This window comes from Haliotis rubra, unplaced genomic scaffold, assembly GCF_003918875.1.
Source record: "Haliotis rubra isolate DU_JTF1 unplaced genomic scaffold, ASM391887v1 Scf267, whole genome shotgun sequence".
Classification (NCBI taxonomy): Eukaryota; Metazoa; Mollusca; class Gastropoda; order Lepetellida; family Haliotidae; genus Haliotis; species Haliotis rubra.
In genome coordinates, this window is record NW_025766747.1 from 1,077,982 (window position 1) to 1,097,471 (window position 19,490).

The following is a 19,490-nucleotide window of genomic DNA, read 5'->3' on the forward strand; positions in this document are numbered from 1 at the left end:
CCCAAAGAACTTGTGACATGTCAAAATTAATCTTTAAACCTGAAATATCAGCAAATAAATTAAGCATATCAATTGTGGCTTAAAATGATCTTGTACTTCCGTCTAACATAAATTCAGTATCATCTGCATATTGAGAAAGAGTGTAAGTGATTTGGTCAATGGTTATTCCAGTTATATCTTTATTGTTTCTAACTACAATTGGCAAGTACTTCAGCACATAGCATCAAAATGTATGGCGAGAGAGGATCACCTTGTCTACAACCCCGATGAACAGGAATCTGATATGACATATTTCCATTTATTAACCAATTTGAATGAATATCGTTATAAAAAGTTGAAACCCATTTCCTCATTATATTTACCAAAGCCAAAGAGTGTCAAAGTTTTGTTAATGAATGACCAGGAAATGGATTCAAAACCTTTTTCAAAATGAACTAACAAAAGCATTCCTGGCATGTTACGAGTATATTTATCATAAACCTTTCAAGGCTACACAAGACACGAAATTACGATGGTTTCAATACAGACTGCTGCACAGAATAATTGCAACCGATGTATATTTATTTAAAATTGGTAAGGCCGAGAATACTCTGTGCAGTTTCTGTATATCTGAACAAGAAAGTATTTTGCATATATTTTGGGAGTGACATGAAGTGAAGGTTTTTTGGAATAAGTTACTTCTTTGGATAACTAATAGCTGTGACCATAGCTGTGAGTTTAAGTGCAGAACTCATTTTATTTGGTATAAAGGAAAATGTAATAACTGATAGGGCTTTTGACAAGATTTTAATTCTTTCAAAGTTGTATATTTATAAATGTAAATTAGAAAAGGTAAACCTATATCTCAAGAATTTCCTATATGAATTAAAAAATACACATACAATAGAAAAACAAATCTTCACAGATAAATGTGAACAAAATAAATTGTATTCGCAGTGGATGTCCTGCCACTCACTGTTTCAAGACTCCACTTAACTGATTTCAGAATACTGAATCTTCTTTTCCTGATTTCAGAATACTGAATCTTCCAGCCATGTCCATCCTTTATAATGTTATATTATGATGGTTGGTATATTCACCATATTTCTTGGTCAGGTGTGAATGAAAGTTGTGAAAAAATACTATCTTAGGTTTGCTCCATATGCACCTGTGTATTCACACTTGCAGCTTATCACTATTCATGTGGATCTTTTGTATTGTGTGTATATACTGTGTGTTCTTTCGGTATGCATTTGTGTGTGACAGTTTTATCTTGTTAAAATTCTGAATCCTTCATCATGTTTTTCTTACTCTCAAAGAGGGCAAGGAATTCCTGGTTCCTTCGTTCCTACCCGTAACAGGGTTCTGTAATAAAATATCAATTACAAACAAAAAATATTCCTATTTCCAAAGTAGAGACAACTCCCCCATGTTATACCATTTCAAAGATATTTACATAATACTCAAAGATGTCATTTCTGTTTTGTTAATGGAAAATCCAAACCAAAGAAATTAGATATTTCAAAGAGATATCCGTAAAGTATATATAATTTTACTTTGCGGATATCTTTTTATGCCCCTCAACGCGTTTTGCGGGGGACATTAAAATGCACTCCGTCCGTGAGTCCGTGCACATTTGTCTTTTCCGGAGCAAAACGTTTAAACCGTTCAATATTTCATTCACTAAACGTGGCACATAGATAGGTCTAGTGTTGTAATGGTGCCTTTTGGTAGTTTTGGATTTTTGACTATTATATTTTTGCGTTTCCATGGCAACAAGTTTGACTTTGACTGAAATTGGAGTTGGTGCTCTTTTCCGGAGTAGAACCTTAAAACCGTTCAATATTTATTTACCACACTTCTCACATAGATAGGTCTGGTGGTGAACTGGTGCCTTTTGATAGTTTTGGATTTGTTAATAAAATATTTTTTGAAAGGCTATGGCAACACTTTTGACTTTAACTGAAATTGGTGGTTGTGCTCTTTTCCGGAGCAGAGCTTTAAAACCGATCAATATTTCTTCACCAGACTTTCCACATAGATAGGCTTGGTGGTGAACTGGTGCCTTTTGATAGTTTTGGAATTCTGAATACAAAATGTTTTGTTTCCATGGCAACAAGTTTGACTTCAACTGAATTTGGTGGTAGTGCTCTTTTCCGGAGCAGAACTTTAAAACTGTTCACTATTTCTTCACCCAACATGGCACATAGATAGGCCTGGTGGTGTACTGGTGCCTTTTGATAGTTATGGTATTCTGAATTATATATTTTTGGCATTTCCATGGCAACAGGTTTGACTTAGACTGAAACTGATGGTAGTGCTCTTTTCTGGAGCAGAACTTTAAAAACCTTTCAATACTCTCCTTCCACTTTTCTATATACTCACCAAAACATTTGACATGATCATAACTCGTAGACATATTCATGAAGAGTATTCTGCCATTGCGGGGGATATTGATGACTTTGTCTTCTTGTTGAAATATATATTTTAAAAATATTTTAAAGATATTTACATAATCCTAAAAGACGTGATTTATGTTTTGCTAATGGAAACACAATATACAAAATAAATATTTCAAAGAGATATCAGTAAAGTAAAATTTAAGTACTTCACACTTCCTATGACCACTACATGTGTTGATAAGATAGTCAAACTGCATATTTCATGTATTACCATCTTGTTCCAAATATGCCATCGGCTGGTTCGCACATGTTCGCGAGAAAATGGGCATAGTGTAGAATATTTCCTGTGAATAACTTGGTTTATGTGAAAAGATGAAGAATTTAAATTTCGTGTAGTGTTTACACTGCTGATCTTATATATGTATGTGCACTGTGGATGTTTCTATTTGTGCGTGACAACGCTGTGGTGCTGTAACCATGTTACCACAATAAATGAAATACGTTTCTTCATAAATGTGTTCTTATTATTTTGAGTGTATCACAAGATGTACACGATGATGTTTTAAGTCCCCATTCATGTCGGAAGATACAGGTTTATGAATATTAGCGTCTTCAACCAACTGTTACATGAACAGTTATCATAAAAGTTTTCTCTTAATTATACGATGCCAAAGTTGTGCGTTACGTTTCGAAATCCAGGCGTTTCATTTCACACAGCCATATGGCTGAACGGTTGCACCAACACATATACCTGCTAAATATGCATTACGAAGGCAGCTACCAAATGCAACAGTTAAGCACCGCACTCGCCCATGTTTTGGATATCTACTCATGTCAAATCATCGCAATATCTGTCAAATAGATAGCTACATTGGGTCTATGGACCAATCATTTCTCTACAAAGTTTTCAACATTCGATAGAAAGTAAATATGAATATGACATAGGTACATATGGATATGACAGCACACACAGACAGACTGGAAAAGATGGCATTCCCAACAAGTACAATCCAAGAGAACTGGTAATATCAATCTAGCAGCAAAGAATATCATCATTAAAACAGAACAAATGCCTCATTAAAACATTTGCATTACAATGTTCATGCTAATGGTGTTTCTGCCTTTATTGTCCCATAGACAGGACATGTCTCAAATAGTGTAATTTAAACACGTGTTTTACATCAAAGGACTGGGCATAAACTTTCACATTGTAGATACACCCCTCCATAGATGTACATTGATACCTATCAACAGTTAATGCTTCCGCGGCAATGAGAAATATACCTATACTACGCTTGCTCATTCAAACCTTTCGTTTTCGTCATAGGCGTATGCAGATCCTAAAAACATTAATACGATGTCGCAAACATTATGACTTACATTGTTAACTAGCATCAACTCAAAATATCTTAAACATCTTCAAGATGAATACATGACCTGTTTTTATGGATAACAACTTTTTCTTCTTTAAACGAACGTTCAGAGCTATTCCTTGCACCTTCATCAGGTGAAATGTTCGTCCAACTTCTAAATGCAACTCAAGAACTTCATCTTTAAGATGTTATTAATCAAGCGAGAGTGTGAATTCCTCCTATCTATCTTTTAAGAAGAAACATCTAGTTCTAAAAATGTTTTCACTCGAGGTGCTACATGGCAGTGTGATGCCTCGCAGGTGTGGGAAATACGATGTAAACAAATGCGACAGATCTATGTTGTGAAGATTCCAGCAAGGTCGGACGAATTGCCTCCCTTCCACATTGCATTTCTACGTGTTGTATTTCAAACCCAAGTCACTGCAAAAGCGACTGATAAAGGAAGTTGAATCAATAACACGACACTTATGTCACGATGACCTAATGGTTGACTTAGCTAAGCAGAATCGACTGGTTTATTCAAAGCAATCAGTGGGTTTTCCTGCATGACCTATATATAGACCGTTGGTAATTTTTCCGTCATCTCAGGAGGAGTGACATATTTTACACCGCAGTATTTGACAGTATTTGCCGGCCACACAAGGAGCGTCATCAAGTGGTTATGAATAGTTTGCTTTGCAGCAGGTAGGAAAAAGTGTTGAAATATGTCAGTAGATATTATTTTTGCTGAAGAATTGTCTGGTCATTGTGTAATCGTATATGTAATCGTGTCTGTAGTTTTGAAATGAATATGGCTTTCCAAGTTGACGTAATGTCCTCAAAGACACAAACAGCGTGAACCTTTCAGCTTAGTCGTGTAAAGTGTAAACTAGGTTCTTATTCTACATAACAGGTTATACATATTATTGATGGTCACCGTCGTAAGCAATCCCGCTTCAGCCGGAAGATTGAAAAGACAGAGTGAACTAAGGTTCGACAGAATCTGCAAAAATCGATAATGATGAGATATATGTTATCCTTAAATATGGGTATGAAATTGTTACATTTCCAAGTTGAGTTTGATAAGCCATGATGGTGTTTTGTCTTTGACAATATATATACTAGGCACATAAAGAAACTGTGCATTGTCAATATATTATCCCAGTTGATAAGTACGATAACAATGTCAAAGGTACATATAAACTTTAATGGAGGGATCATGAGACCATAACAAGTCGGGAGAATTTCAATTGAAAAGTCAATCACAATGACGTCACGAGTCTACAAGCGGGACAGGGGTCTAACGACCATGTCACAAGCTCAATAACGGGTATGTCCACCATCGGCATTGAGAACAGCAGTGCATCGGCGACGCATAGAGCCTATCAAACGTGCAAGGAAGGCTTGCGGGATGTCACGCCAGATTCTCTCAAGTTCTATTGCAAGGTCAAGGACGTTATCTGGCGGATGAGGAAGACGACGTAGACGTCGATCCATCTCGTCCCAAACATGCTCTATCGGAGGAACCCGGTGAATTTGCAGGCCAAGGCAGTAAGTCAACGTTGTGGTGTTGCAAGAAATCCATAGCAACCCTTGTCGTATGAGGGCGGGCATTGTCCTGTTGGAATGTTAACCCAGGGCCATGACGTTGCAGAAAAGGAATTGCCACAGGTCGAAGAATCTGATATCTGTACCCCACACCAGTTAAGTTGCCCTGAACAATCACCAAAGGTGTTCTTTGGCGTGCTGCTATGCCACCCCAAATCATCACGGAACCACCACCACCACCAAAGCGATTCCTCTCCAAGGCACAGGCCGAGGCATAACGTTCTCCCACGCGTCTATAGGCACGTTGACGTCCATCACTATGGGAAATGTTAAACCTGGACTCATCTGTAAAAACAACATTTCTCCACCAAAACAAGGGTCTGCGGACATGATTTCGGCACCACATTCGGCGAGCTTGTCGATGACGTTTTGTCAGGATATGCCGTATGGCGGGACGTCGTGGTCTGATCCCGTGATGACGTAAACGTTGTCGAACTGTGTTGGGGTGGATACGGCGAAGTCCTGGGAAGGTTCGGGCAGTCATCACTGCAGTCTGAAACCTGTGGCGAAGATGGGTCACCCTTATCCATCTGTCCTGTCTTGGTGTTGTTACACGTGGACGTCCAGAACGTGACCGATCGATGACGTCATTAATTGGTGTTCTGGTAGTGCAGAAATGGTGTTCCGGTGGCAGTGGAAATGTGCAGCCACGTGTCGTTGAGACATTCCCCCACGGACCATCCCAATGGCCTCATGACGTTGTGCAGACGTGAGCCTTGGCATGCTATGCGTTTCAATAGCCGTTTAAGTTTTTGAGCGATCGCAAGGGCAGGGGTTGAGCTTTCCAAAGTGACAGTACTGTATGGCATTCATTTGCTCTGTTTCTCTTTCCCGGAATGCACGTGCAACAACGTGTTGCACGTCTCAAAGACGAACCCACTGACGTCACGGAACGTGGCACGTGCATGCATGTTGGATACATGTTACTAATCTCTGAGTTTAAATCCTTATGTGTCTACACAGGTTTGATAAATTTAGATTTTAAATTTTTGTATGCACAGTTTCTTTATGTGCCTAGTATATATGTACATGTTCCTTAACTGAAGTCATGAGTTTGAGTGTTTTAGACGTTCATTCCACGTTTGTTCCAAGTAACAAATACGTGTACAGGAATTCAGTTCTAATTATGGCATAATATCATAAATATTTATTCCAACTGTTTTTCATGGGAATATATAGGTGAATGTACTGAAGTTTATTTTAACCAGAACACTTTGTGTCTAATGTCTGGGCTACCGGCCGTCCGCCACGTGCGGTCTTTAACATGCAGAGTAACTGTCTATAATAGCGCCATGAATTTATACTCAACAGATACAACTGATACTGGAATTCCTCTCATATCAGATGCCATGACAGATACTCGCCGTACCAAAAACCACCCCGGTGGACCCCCTTACACTGTTGACAAAACAACACAAACTGATGGTTCTATTCGAGATGGGGGTGAAATACAGTTCCGAGAAATTCGCGGAAACTTTATTACACAAATAGGTTCCAACAACAAAGTTGTTGACATAACCGTAACCAAGGACTTCCTTCAAATGGCAAAGGAGGATGAGGAACATTTAGGTAGGAACACATGTGTACTATTTTAGAGATTACAGGTTGTGACACAAACATATATAAGCAGGATGCCGCAATACGGTAAATACAAAGTCCTTATTTCACAGAATCATATGGGATTATATGATAATATTGTCGAAGTAGAATCCGTGCCTTTATAATTATGGTTGTTGGCTTGTTTCTAACTACTGATAATGGCGTCCATCACGTCGACTTAACTTTTATTTTTCGTGTATTACACGTTTTGGTTGCTTTTGCTGCTTAAATCACAACACGTTTCCTCTTTTCGACAGTTTGTGATAAAAACGTCCCCGTTATCCTGCTGAAATGGCATGGAGCTGCTGTACATGAAGAAGACGCAGCCAAGACATTGACTTCAGCATGGACAATACGGCTGAAGGAAATGTTTAGGGACATGCGTGGGGAAATATTACAACACATTTCAAACTCTCTGTTTTCGCGTCTCAGGAAATTTATTGAGGACATTTTCATGAAGTATGCTTCCAGACTTACTTCAGTCTGCAGTGGGTCTCTGCTGTTCGTGTTCCAACATGCTGATGAGGAGTCTTCACAGAGAATGGTTGCAGACAAGGAGGTTGTGCGGGAGATGTTCCACCAGCTGCTGCTGGGGATGGGCAAGGGGGAAATAGAGTTCACGCTGGAGGTAGATATACGTACAGGTGACTGTATGGAGGTTGAAGCAGGTGGAAATGTAGGTGGTGGTGAAGACGTTGATGCTGATCCCCTCGCTCCAGGAATGGATCCACTGGTAAAGACACTACCGCCAAACGTGTGAGTACTAGTACGACATGAACATGAAAGTATCAGTTGATAGGCAAATTGTGTAAGTATCCATTTCTAATAGAAGACGATAAACAAATCAGTCTAATCGAAGTGTATTGTATATTGTATACACTGTATATTGAAAATAACCACAGTCAGTGACTGCCGTACAAAATGTTTTGTTTTCTTATGATACTCGATATCGTACTATTTCATGTGAAATCATTTGGAACAATCCACACGTCAGTCGTAATCGCCAGAAACTGTTGCTGTAAGGTTTGGTGTGGTTTCAAAGTAAAACGTTGTTCGGCTCATCCTCAGAGTTAGGTTTCCTGTAACAAATGACAATTCCCTGGGTTATATTGCCGTTTACTGTTTATAGCCCGCTAGACACCAACGCCGGGGCAGCGAAGAATGTAACAGGTGTGTACCGTCAATATAATGAGCGTGGTACGACGCACACACACATATCTAGTTTGAAATACACCGTATGTACACTCAAAGGCAAAAGGTATTGTAACACACAAACAACAAAGACGGGTTCACAAGCAAGTTGACACGGTGTGTGTGTGTGTGTGTGTGTGTGTGTGCGTGCGCGCGCGCTCCTTGTGCATTGATGCCAAACTGATCCTAAACATACACACATTCAAAGTTTTATATAGTGCTGATATCCCGCACCAAGTGCTGCTCACTAGCGCTTCAACCATTTGGGTCACTGGTTAGTTACTATATGCTAGTCTGTAACAGTGCGTCTTAATGTACACACCTGGGTCTGTGATCGAATGTAGGCTGCTCCACAGGTATGATCCGACCCCGGTCATTTTAAAAATAATCTGACTCCGAACGTCTTTGTGTAACTGGCACCTGTAAAAGCATCTGATGACTGAAGCGAACCGAAAGCTCTCCATGTGCACGTTGTTTTCACCGAAGCGTGGTATGGCGGACCTGTTCCAGAACGATGAATAGAGGAGTGAGGTGTTTTTTTCTGACTTCTGCACTGAGGTTGCGTTGAGTTTGAAGTTAAAAGCGTCTGGTTGTCTAGCCTTTTAAGGTGAACATTGCTGGTCATTCTACTTGAATATGTCATGTTTTTTGCTAATCTTGTGAAGTTCGAACATCAACTGCTAGGCTTCGTTTCTCAGGCCATGTAAACACAATTTTTCCCTGGTTCAAATACTTATATTCTTTTATAAGATTGCCAATAAACAACTTCCATGTCAAAAGACGTAATTTGTGTTTACTTTACTGTATGTGATTTTTTATGTTATTAATTTACTGCACCATTCTCCAAATTATAAATTTGCTTGTTGGCCTTTACAGTTTTATTGTACACCACAGGTATATTTAAATTACATCGAATACGACTCCTGACACACAAAACAACATATATGAGTATGCAACTTGAGTATGTGACTTATAATTGACAGATATGACAGAGGTCGAGCGTAGATTGCAATCTATGGAAAACGACTTTAGAATGATGCAGCGAGAGGTGAATGGACATATGGACAGCATTCGTGTTGATATGGGAAGAGGATTGAAGGAGATGAGAGAGGTTACACAGACCTTCTTGGAAACGGTGTTGACGAAGACACCAGCAAATCGACAGGACAAGGAACCAACACACTCTGAACATACACTGATCCCCGAGCCTCATGACATGCTTTCACTGACTGGAAAGGCGGGTTTCCCATTTATCTCAATGTCAGTAGAACAGTTCCAACAAACGGCATACCCGGTGTATATGGAGAAGGAAGTGGCACCCGACACTTCCCGGAACACTGAACCTACTGTCCCACCGACATCCATCGCTGACAACAATGAACCCACGAAAGCAGCAAGCTATGAAATGTGAGCATCCATCCTATGTGATAATAACGATACCCCGTACACATAAACAAATCAACAAAAACAGGCTTTCTTGGTACTACAAACTTGTCCACTGCTCGGCATAACTCTATGCGATTCATGGAATTTCTAATATATTACCTTTGGACGTAGAAACAAAGGAATTATGCTTCAAATTTCGCATTGATATGTCCACATTTACACTCGATGAGAGTGTCATTCTTTAAATAAATTTACAAAATAACTTCAACGAGTGTCCATTCACAAATTTCTTTAATTTCTAATGACTTCTTTTCTCCAGATCAGGCGAAGGAACAGATGAGCAGCAAATGTCAGGTCCAGCTACAATCGGCACAGCTGCGTCTTCTGAAGGTGCTGGGATTGAGGGGGATGTAGTTATCCCTCCATCAAGGTATTATGAACAGACGGAACCACTTGCGATATAGTTTTCATTCACTGACAGTCATGTTATCTCCTCATACTTGCATCCCCGTTTTAGCAACATTTTACAATCAACGCCCATGACCACATGTCAAAACTTTACGCATATAATGTCCAATGTTTCTACACATGTAATATATGCATACATGACATGCAGATGTCCAGCTTTCAGTAATGGTTTTCCCAAACTGTTGTCAGATCCGAACAAGACATCCCGTGTCAACCAAAAGGAGAAGTACCCGTAAAACGTGAGTTCTTTCCCACCTCAGCTTAATTCATCTTAATGTGTGTTCATCTCAATGTGTTGTCCTAACCTTCCTGCACACATATATTCTCCAGGGTGGTCAGTATGCAACTGTAAAATGTAATACTGTGAACAATATAGAAAATCATAATAACAAAAAATACTTATAGGGCTAACAATGTTTGATGCAGCTGTTCTCGCAGTTGGTCTTCGCACTCGTTACAACCAAAGAAATTTGTATCTGAGGATAATACAGATAGGGCACTGACAATCTGTATTTAACTCAAAATCTTGGGGTATTACATCTGCTTCAAATAACACCCAAGCATTTTAGAATTGTAGACTGCTGCTTCATTTGTAGAATATGGTAGTTTGATGTTTTTAATGATATCTTAATACATTCAACAGAAAAGTACGAAGAGGCTGAGCAGCTCTTGGACTCCCTTAATGTCGCTAATGTGGGAGACAGCTCATCTGACCCGGAAGTGAGACGTTTGACTGACGCTGTGGCTGCAGCTCTGGTTGAAGGTAGGCGGTTACATCAGAAGTGCGTTGTCACAGACTATAGATGATGCGCACATTATCTAGTGTATTCATTTCGGAACAATTGGGTACATTACACATAGACGTTTCCCTTGTCTCATTTACGGAGAAACACTCATGCCTTATTGTTACCTTTTCCATAACCACTGACACACTGGTTGTACATGTTTGCTGTCCTGTAAACAGGTGGAAAACCGAAACCTTTGTTTTAAGTTTGTTGTCCAGGTGATATCTGAGGCTGCCCCAACAGTCGTTCCTCAAACGAAGGATGTCTCATAAAACACTTTCCTTGTTCCTAGATGTTACTTATCTTGTATGCTGGTTGGTCGGTTTGTTGTTTAACGCCGCACTCAGCAATATTCCAGCTATATGTAAATAATCGAGTCTGGACCAGACAATCCAGTGATAAACATCATGCGCATCGTTCTACACACCTGGGATACCAGGTCTTGTGTCAACCAAGTCAGCGTGCCTGACCACTCGATCCCGTTAGTCGTCCTTTAAGACAGGCATGTGTTACTGAAGACCAATTCTAACCCGGATCTTCACGGGTTATCTGGTATGCTGATGCTATTAACCTTTCTGCAAGATACCTATGTGTGAAGTTGATTCATGTGACATACTGATGACATGCCGATGATACGTCTCTGTATACAGAATGCTAATTGTGAATGTTCCAGAAGTTACACCACCACCAAGGGCAATGGGCATGGACACTGTGTTATGTTTGGATGTGTCAGACAGCATTGGGCTGGAAGGCCTAGAGGAAGTCAAGCAGATTGCCAACAACTTTGTAGATGGTTTGTATAAATATTTGAGTCAAACCCTTTTCATTATTGTAATGATGGCTTTGTTTGTTTCAGACTTGTTAGTATGCGTGTCTTAGTCCAGTTCAAGTTGTGATGATACCAGATGATATACCGATAATACCTGTGCTGATTTATACGTTCTGAACCTCAGCTTTCTACATTTTGTGGTTCTTAATTGCTTACAATAAATGTCCCCAAAGTGCACCACAATATGCTGTTGTTTATTGTATGGCCCCAGACAGCTTCCATATCCAGGACCACGGATACCCTCTCGTTTCCAGTTCAAATGACAGTGTTTGCCTTCTTTGGAATGTTACGGTTTTTAACGTTATTACGACTTGAATTGTTGAATCGTGTTTTACGATTTCTGAATCAGTTTCAGACCAAGGTAACACAGACTAGATATGTAACACATCACTTATGAGCTACTTAATAACATTTTGTCTCAGGAATTGAGGATACAGCTGCTCAGCACGGAGTAGAGGAGAATGTAGGTGTGGTGTCACTGGGAGGAGGAGCCAAGGTTGTCCAGCAGCTCACCAACGACTACGGAGCTGTCCGAGATGCTATAGGTAACTGCTAAAACTGGATATTCGTTACATCGTTGATTTTATCACGCATGCAAGTCGTAAAAGTAAGACACTGCTCTGCAGTGCATATGCCATGTAACAGTTCTTCACTTCAAGAGAAGCATACTACATATTATGTACAACGTGTTAATACACGTGATGTCATCACTGCCTGAACAGTTAATCAATTCTTGTGGTATGCTTTTGCAACAGAAAGTCTGGTCTGTTATGGGAAAAGTCCGATATTCGAAGCTCTCCTGGTGTGTGTTGCGACAGTGAAAGAAGGAGGTACGATGTCCACGTTGTTCTAAATTTGTATCATTTTCCATTTTAATGTCGGTTTAACCAGATTATGAATTAAAATGAGACTATATCGATGTTAGTCATAGTCATAATGTCAGAGTTCACGTTTTGAAGTCATAAAGATACCTTTCCAAACAGCATCATATCAGGTCTCGTTATAGGAAAAGTAAACCAAATATAATGACTGTCACAGGGGGAGTACTAAGCGTTGGAAGAGTGCACAAGATCAGGCCAAGGATAATCTTTATCACAGACGGCTTGGCCACTGACGACACCCACCCAACAGGATCAGATACCCCCTCAACAGATCTCAGTGTACGTTCATTAACATTCTAGATCAGGCAACTCTGGCGATGCTGTGAGGTAGTTCCCTTGTAGTCAGCATTTTGTCAGAAGAAGACGTAAGTACTATAAGTTGATAAGTCCAATAAGGTATTCTAAAGTATTATGTTTTTGACAGAATTAGGATCAGAATCACAATCAGTGATATTCTCGAAGGTTTTATGTGAACCAGTGGATGCCTCAGGTGAAGGTGGTTGTTGATAACACTTAACCGCCATCTATATATTATACTGGCATGTCATGAAAACCTGTACATGTGCAAGGTAAAATATATACCTTTTTATATTTTTTTTGTTTGTTTTAGACCAAGGTCGAGCTGATCCAACTAATGAGTGAACTCTCCCTCAAGAAGAGCAGTACAACTCCAAACCCAATAACATGGGTTCCTGTCGCATCTGCGGACAGGGTACGTGTACAATGCCCCTGTGGTGGTTCATGACGGGTCCTATTCCGGCAATACAATCTACATCTAGAGTTTCTTTTATGACTGTTAAGAAAAGAGCTATCACATCACAAGTATATTCGTAGCAATCAGTACACCATATAATATTAGGCATGCATTTTATAATCTGGATATTTAAGTTTGAGATGCATTCTTGAGGTTGTAATTGGTAGTAATGACAAGTCTTTGTGGATGATCTACTTCTACTGTACAATAGTGACGTTTCTGTATAGATACGTATATAGTTTTCAAGTATCTATTAGGACACCATTTCAATGCTCCATTTGGTTTACTGTTGTGTTACTTATCATTTAACCTGTTCCTAGTCATTCCTGACCCCTCTGTCAAAACTTAGCGATGGAAACATTGTTGAAGGAAAGGACATTGCAACTTTATGTACCTACTACAGAGTACAGGTAAGTGAACAACACCTCATTTTATTGCAGTTTTACATTCTTCACACATATTTACTTACACATTATAGTTTCTGGTGAGGACATGGGTGTTTAAAACATCAACATTTTTTTTCAGGAAAGCATTGGAAAAATGTACATGTTAATAAAATCTCATGAATTCTCGAGCGAGGCCATGGATGCACTGACAGATGTCTTCATCGGAGATATGTCTCCTCAAGAGAAGGTAACCCAGTTTCCTCTCCGGTAGTCCATTCCTTGTAAAGACAGTTGCAACGTATGCATGCATACACGCGTCTGATGGGGCGATTGATTATATAAATGAGGAACTCTTTAGATACTAATTGTATTTATCTCAAGGTAATTTACTATATCTAGATACACAGAACTGGCAAGAATACACGACATTTATTTACCTACAGCGTTACGTCATTCAAGAAGTAAAGGCGAAATTAGAAACAAAGGACACTGGCCTCGTGGATGATGACCCTCAAGGATATGACAACATTAAGGAGCTCAAGGACTTGCCTCCCCTTGGGTCAAGGGTTATCAGAGGTCCTGACTGGAAGTCCCAAAACCAGGATTTAAATGGACCAGGAACAATTATCAACCATGCTGATGATGACAGTGAGTAATACGTCTTGTTATGTTACACACATTGCCTATTCCACTGACAGAAGAGGAAGTTTACATGTAGAATGACATGCTCGTATCTGTGTCACATTGGCCATTCCAGGGGTGGAAGGGGAAAGGTAACCATGTTATTTTACATGGAAGTATTAAACAGACTGACCGTTCTAAAGACGAACGTAAGTTGTAAATCAAGTGTATGTAACACTTACCATGTAGTGTTCTTATTGCATGTACAATAATTGATAACATTTTTGTAGAGTAAATTCTGCAACTCTAGGTCTGTTTCAGACTACGTCTGGGTTCAGTGGGACTTGAACGATTTTGCATGCCGATACAGGTTTGGCTACGAGGGCATGTATGACATCACTGAAGTGGATAACCAGCCAAGGATCCTTAGTCAGAATGAGCTGATTGAGATTGGGTGCAGAGTGAGAAGAGGTACGAAGCCTGATGTATTTGGCAATGCATTATCATTTCGGTGAACAAAGTAAACACAGAAGTAATAGTTCGACATTTAGGTTTACGTTGCTTTTCCCCTCTATTTGCAGGCGCTGACTGGTCAAGTGGCGATAAAGACGGGGACGTTGGTAACACTGGTGTTATCATCAGGAAAAGGCAAGATGGCAAAGTGAAAGTGAGGAGGACCTTATATAAGCAATGTTGAATAATGAGTGCACATTTCCTTTGTAGACAGGTGAAAGAACGAATCGCACCCAGTACTCAGGAGCAATCTAGCCATATTTAGCACACTTATAGATAACTGATGTTCACACTTTCCATCATTAGTTTCATTTATTTACCCTTATCGAAACCCCTAGTAAGTATAAGTAATGTTTATTGAATATATTTATTTCCAGGTCAGGTGGCACAATGGTATGATTCAGTCCTGTAACTATGGGTATGAAGGAAAAATGGAACTTGTGATATGGTAATGAATTCACCTCCTCATATTATCTTGTCTGTAGAGCATAGTAAACCTAACTTTTATTAAGTTATTTAATGTCAAATCAAACTTCTTAAAATGTAAATGAAAGAGATGACAATATTGATAAGTTCAATGCTTTTTAAACGATAATTCTGGTTCATTAATGAACGTGGCATAATCATATTTCATTTTCTGAAATTCACAGTTATATAGTACTTTGCAGTACAAGATTTAACCAACGGTGTCAGTACTTAAATAATCTACAATGCATCACTCAGTACACATGCACATGTCAATGTGATCATGATTAGGACATTCGTTTTATATACAGCTCCCTAGAAGATATCATACCTTCGGCACAGAGAAAGAGGACACACACAGATGATGTTGCTTCCCAGAAAGGTGACATTTGTGTCATTTCAAACAATGGTATCATGTGAGATCTGTGTTACGACACACGAGTTTACACTGTCGTTAACTGTTACAATATAGATATATTGTTCATCTAACATCCAAGAGAGGAGAATGCATTTGATGCGTTTGTAGAATGAATACACTGTAATGTGTGTAAAGTGTACGTGTTTGTCATCTTGGTGATTTATTTTTATTACAGATCAAAATTATTATCACAAACATATATGTCAACATGATGCTCCAACTTTCATCATCATCAGGTCATGGTGTACCAACTGCTGAGAAACCTCACGTTCTGTGGCAGTGGCATGATGACCGAGGCCGGTGGCGACTGTATGACAGGGGAAATATTGACAAACTCACCAGGGAATTTGATCGAAAACCAACCGGTTCCTGTGTAATACAGAAACAAGGGAGGAGGTAGAATTATACCTATTTTAAGGTTGAACATATTATAATGTTGATGTTCTAATAAAAGGATGAAAGAGTATAGAATAGAATAGAATGTGGGTTTTTTCAGAATATACATGTAAATGTATTTTTACATTGTCATACTGATGTGGAGTTTTAAAGTTTTTATATTTTATTTACAGTTTCCGTGTTTTGTTCAGCTTGATGCAAGTGAAATGTGTGGAAGACAGCACCAGGCATGACGTGAGACGCCTAGGTATGTCAGACACGTTAGAGACATAATGCACGTATAACAGGGAATAGACGCGTGCTATAAACTGACTGCTCTTGAGGGAAGATCCAGAAATGTGTGCTTTGTAATATGTATCAAATCACATGATGCCTTAATATTGTATTAATTGGGAGTGAGATTAGGATACCGCAAGTTATATAAGTTACTGACGATAAATTCCATTTTCAGTGGTGAGTGATGAAGACCGGGATGAATGCGTCGCCAAGGAATTTTCAATCAGTGGTGACAGCTGATGGACCGCCTTGTGGCTTCCAGATGGGGAGGGTTTTATATATACAATGATTTGAAAGAATTTAACCCTTCTACTTTACCGCGCCCATTTAAACAATCTGTTCCATATATTTATGAGACCTACTGTCTGACGCCACTTACAATTAACTCTGTGGTTCAGTAGATTGACATTTCATTTCGAATAAAATGACGCACTGGTCTATAGATTTTGTGGTTAACATAGGTAAAAGTGAGATTTGATTTTCGAGTGATAAAAGGTTGAATATTTCAATTATTTGAGATTGCTGTTGTTTCAAATAAACTATCCTGGTCAAAATCTATTCAAAATAAAGCATTGTCAAAATGTTGGTTAACAGACACAAAACGTATCTCCAGTTGTTCTATACATATCAAACTCATGATTTGGTAAGGTTCTGACATATCGGGTTTCTGTTATTGAACAATTTCAGGTAATATTTTGCAAATGTGAACTCATTATGAATTAGGATTTAGTTATAACTGTTTAAATAATTTCAGGTAATCATGAATTGGATTTGGTTAGGACAGTAACATAAGAACAGTTATATGAATGTGGAGGACATATTTTGTTGAATCAGACTGTATTCTTTAAAATGGTGTAAATCCGGTGTAGACTTCGAGAAATGCCGGATACAAGGCATCCAAAACAATGTTGTGATGTACATTTTACAGATGGAACAACAAACAGTATATAAAAGTTATTACGTGAGATCATTACCATTTGGATATGGATTTGACCCGTGAAGATCCGGGTTAGAATGAACCTTCGGTAACCCATGCTTGTCGTAAGAGGTGACTAACGGGATCGGGTGGTCAGGCTCGTTGACGTGGTTCACACATGTAATCGGTTCCCAATTGCGCAGGTCGATGCTCATGCTGTTGAACGCTTGATTGTCTGGTTCAGACTCGATTATTTACAGACCGCCTCCATATAGCTGGAGTATTGCTGAGTGCGGCACAAAACTAAACTCACTCACTGGATATGGATTTGTATTTATTTGAGAAGCGTATGGTGCGGGCTGTAAAGAGGATAAATCAAATTGTGATGTGTACAAGTTATATTTTAAGATATTTAGATTATGAAACGTAAGATTAAAGTGATGTTTTGAATGGAACAATACCTGCCACATATCAAATCTAAGGTGGCAAGACGTAGAATTACCTTTATACTGAGTGTTGAACTCCCGGTCGTAGTGACCTAAACGCAGACAGATATAATCGTCATATATCAAAAACATCCAAGTTTCATGTGGTCATTATAACTATTTTTGGGGGCATGTCGGAACTATAAAAATTGATTGAATATTAATAAAACTATTAAAAAACAATTGTGTATTTTTATATTCAAGGATACGATGTTTAAACAACTTAATACGGTAACGGCACATTGAATAACTCAACTAATACTAATACTAACATTCTTGTTATGCAGTTGAGATTGGGTATTCCAACTTCCTTGTACTTTATCTCTCACGACACTACAGACATGACATAGATGATCTCAGCCTATCGCACACAGCCGCGTGGCAATGTTATAAATACATCTACATTGTACATACTTCACCCATACTGATCTAGGTCTGATCTTCCGACTCCGTGCATACTTTATAAGAGTGACTCAGGACGCTCGACAGAATGAGACTGATAGAGTGGATAAGTAAGGACAACAAGAGTGGACTTGACTCGCGATATATTGGGCTACTTTCTATACTGAATCTGTACTTATGTAGGTCAAAAATATAACGTAATATAACGTCATAGCATCGATCAATAAGTTATTTTATTCAGTAGAAAAGCTTTTGGCCTACATACATAAAGGCTACAATTTAACAAAGCCGTGAGTAGTTCACAGCAATTATATGAGCTGAGTAAATACGGCATCTTTAATGTAAAGCTTCTTGAGGCCAGGTATTACTGCTTCGTAAAGAACGTATTGGGTAGTTCATATTGATGTACAACAGTATATTTGTAACATATGTTTCACGAATATCAATGTGGACATTTTTAAAGAATGTGAAATTCATCTTTGACATAATTTGACATACATATACAAAATCGACTCTCATGTGGAACACATCACGTCCTCAAATATTTTTATGAAACAGGAGTTGGTTTAAACATATTTTTATTTTGGCCAAAGCCGAAACAGGGATAGTTGAACAAGCCTAATGGCACAGTACACAGGTCTTTGTGAAGCGAATTACCGTTAAACTGATTTTATTTGATAAGATAGTTGTTGCAGTAAGGGCATATGCCCCGTTAGTTTTTGTATAAAACTGATAATCTTTTGATGATAACATACACAATCTGATTTAATGTATTGTTGTACTGTGAACATTGCTCGCTCTGTTTGTTGTGCCATATATTTGTCATTTGTTTTACAATAACTGCAGACCATGGAGCAAAATGCAATATTTAACAGTTTGGTGAAAACAAACACCTTCTTAGTACCTTTGATGGGCATGTTAGTTGAGATGACAAAGAATGACACTAATTTTATGGATATACAACTTCTATACAACTTTCGTAAAAGCCCGTTCATACGGCCAACAGTCAGTTGTTCTAAAAGTATACGATTACCTGACTCAATAACAGTAATCTACAAAGAACGACCTCAACTCAAATCAACGTTAGAACATATTATTACTAAAATACTTTAATCGGAATTTATACTGGTAACCGGATCACAAACGCTGTTTCAAAAAATGAAATTCACAATAAATAATAATTATGGACGAAAGTTTCAATAATCGGTATGCGATTAGTTTCATCGATTTCAATTGTCATCAGTTAGGAGTTGGGAAAACTTTCATATGCTTCTAAACATCACCAAGCCCACCAATGTTATGAGCCTAGCACATTGGGGGTCTTTGAGACTGGTTTCAATAAAACAATGCGAACATATGGCAGATACATACATGTAAC

General features: G+C 38.8%; 1 protein-coding gene and 1 long non-coding RNA gene across 2 annotated transcripts; one reads left to right on the plus strand and one right to left on the minus strand.

The window, feature by feature from the left end:
* Nucleotides 1–3,900: 3,900 nt before the first annotated feature.
* LOC124280422 lies at nt 3,901–18,732 on the minus strand. Its single transcript, XR_006899679.1, has 3 exons — nt 18,522–18,732; nt 14,637–14,640; nt 3,901–3,918 (listed from the first exon to the last, which is right to left on the minus strand). It is a non-coding gene; the product is annotated as an uncharacterized LOC124280422 (long non-coding RNA).
* On the plus strand, nt 4,230–16,732 carry LOC124280416. Its single transcript, XM_046716351.1, has 23 exons — nt 4,230–4,438; nt 6,653–6,910; nt 7,198–7,696; nt 8,070–8,110; nt 9,115–9,538; nt 9,837–9,947; nt 10,175–10,224; nt 10,629–10,748; nt 11,444–11,563; nt 12,022–12,144; nt 12,355–12,429; nt 12,638–12,759; nt 13,091–13,192; nt 13,555–13,644; nt 13,760–13,867; nt 14,064–14,268; nt 14,563–14,712; nt 14,823–14,908; nt 15,132–15,202; nt 15,531–15,601; nt 15,874–16,033; nt 16,207–16,280; nt 16,485–16,732. The coding sequence occupies exons 2-23, from the start codon at nt 6,691–6,693 to the stop codon at nt 16,547–16,549; spliced, it is 3,087 nt and encodes a 1,028-aa protein (XP_046572307.1). The 5' UTR covers nt 4,230–4,438; nt 6,653–6,690; the 3' UTR covers nt 16,550–16,732.
* Nucleotides 18,733–19,490: the final 758 nt, after the last annotated feature.

What these genes read in the sequence shown, in the direction of transcription:
- LOC124280416 (XM_046716351.1), top strand. Translation starts at nt 6,691, where the DNA reads ATGACAGATACTCGCCGTACCAAAAACCACCCCGGTGGACCCCCTTAC. An exon ending in AAGACACTACCGCCAAACGT is followed by an intron (nt 7,697 to 8,069) that starts GTGAGTACTAGT and finishes TACTGTTTATAG; the next exon opens with CCCGCTAGACACCAACGCCG. An exon ending in GTACCTACTACAGAGTACAG is followed by an intron (nt 13,645 to 13,759) that starts GTAAGTGAACAA and finishes ATTTTTTTTCAG; the next exon opens with GAAAGCATTGGAAAAATGTA.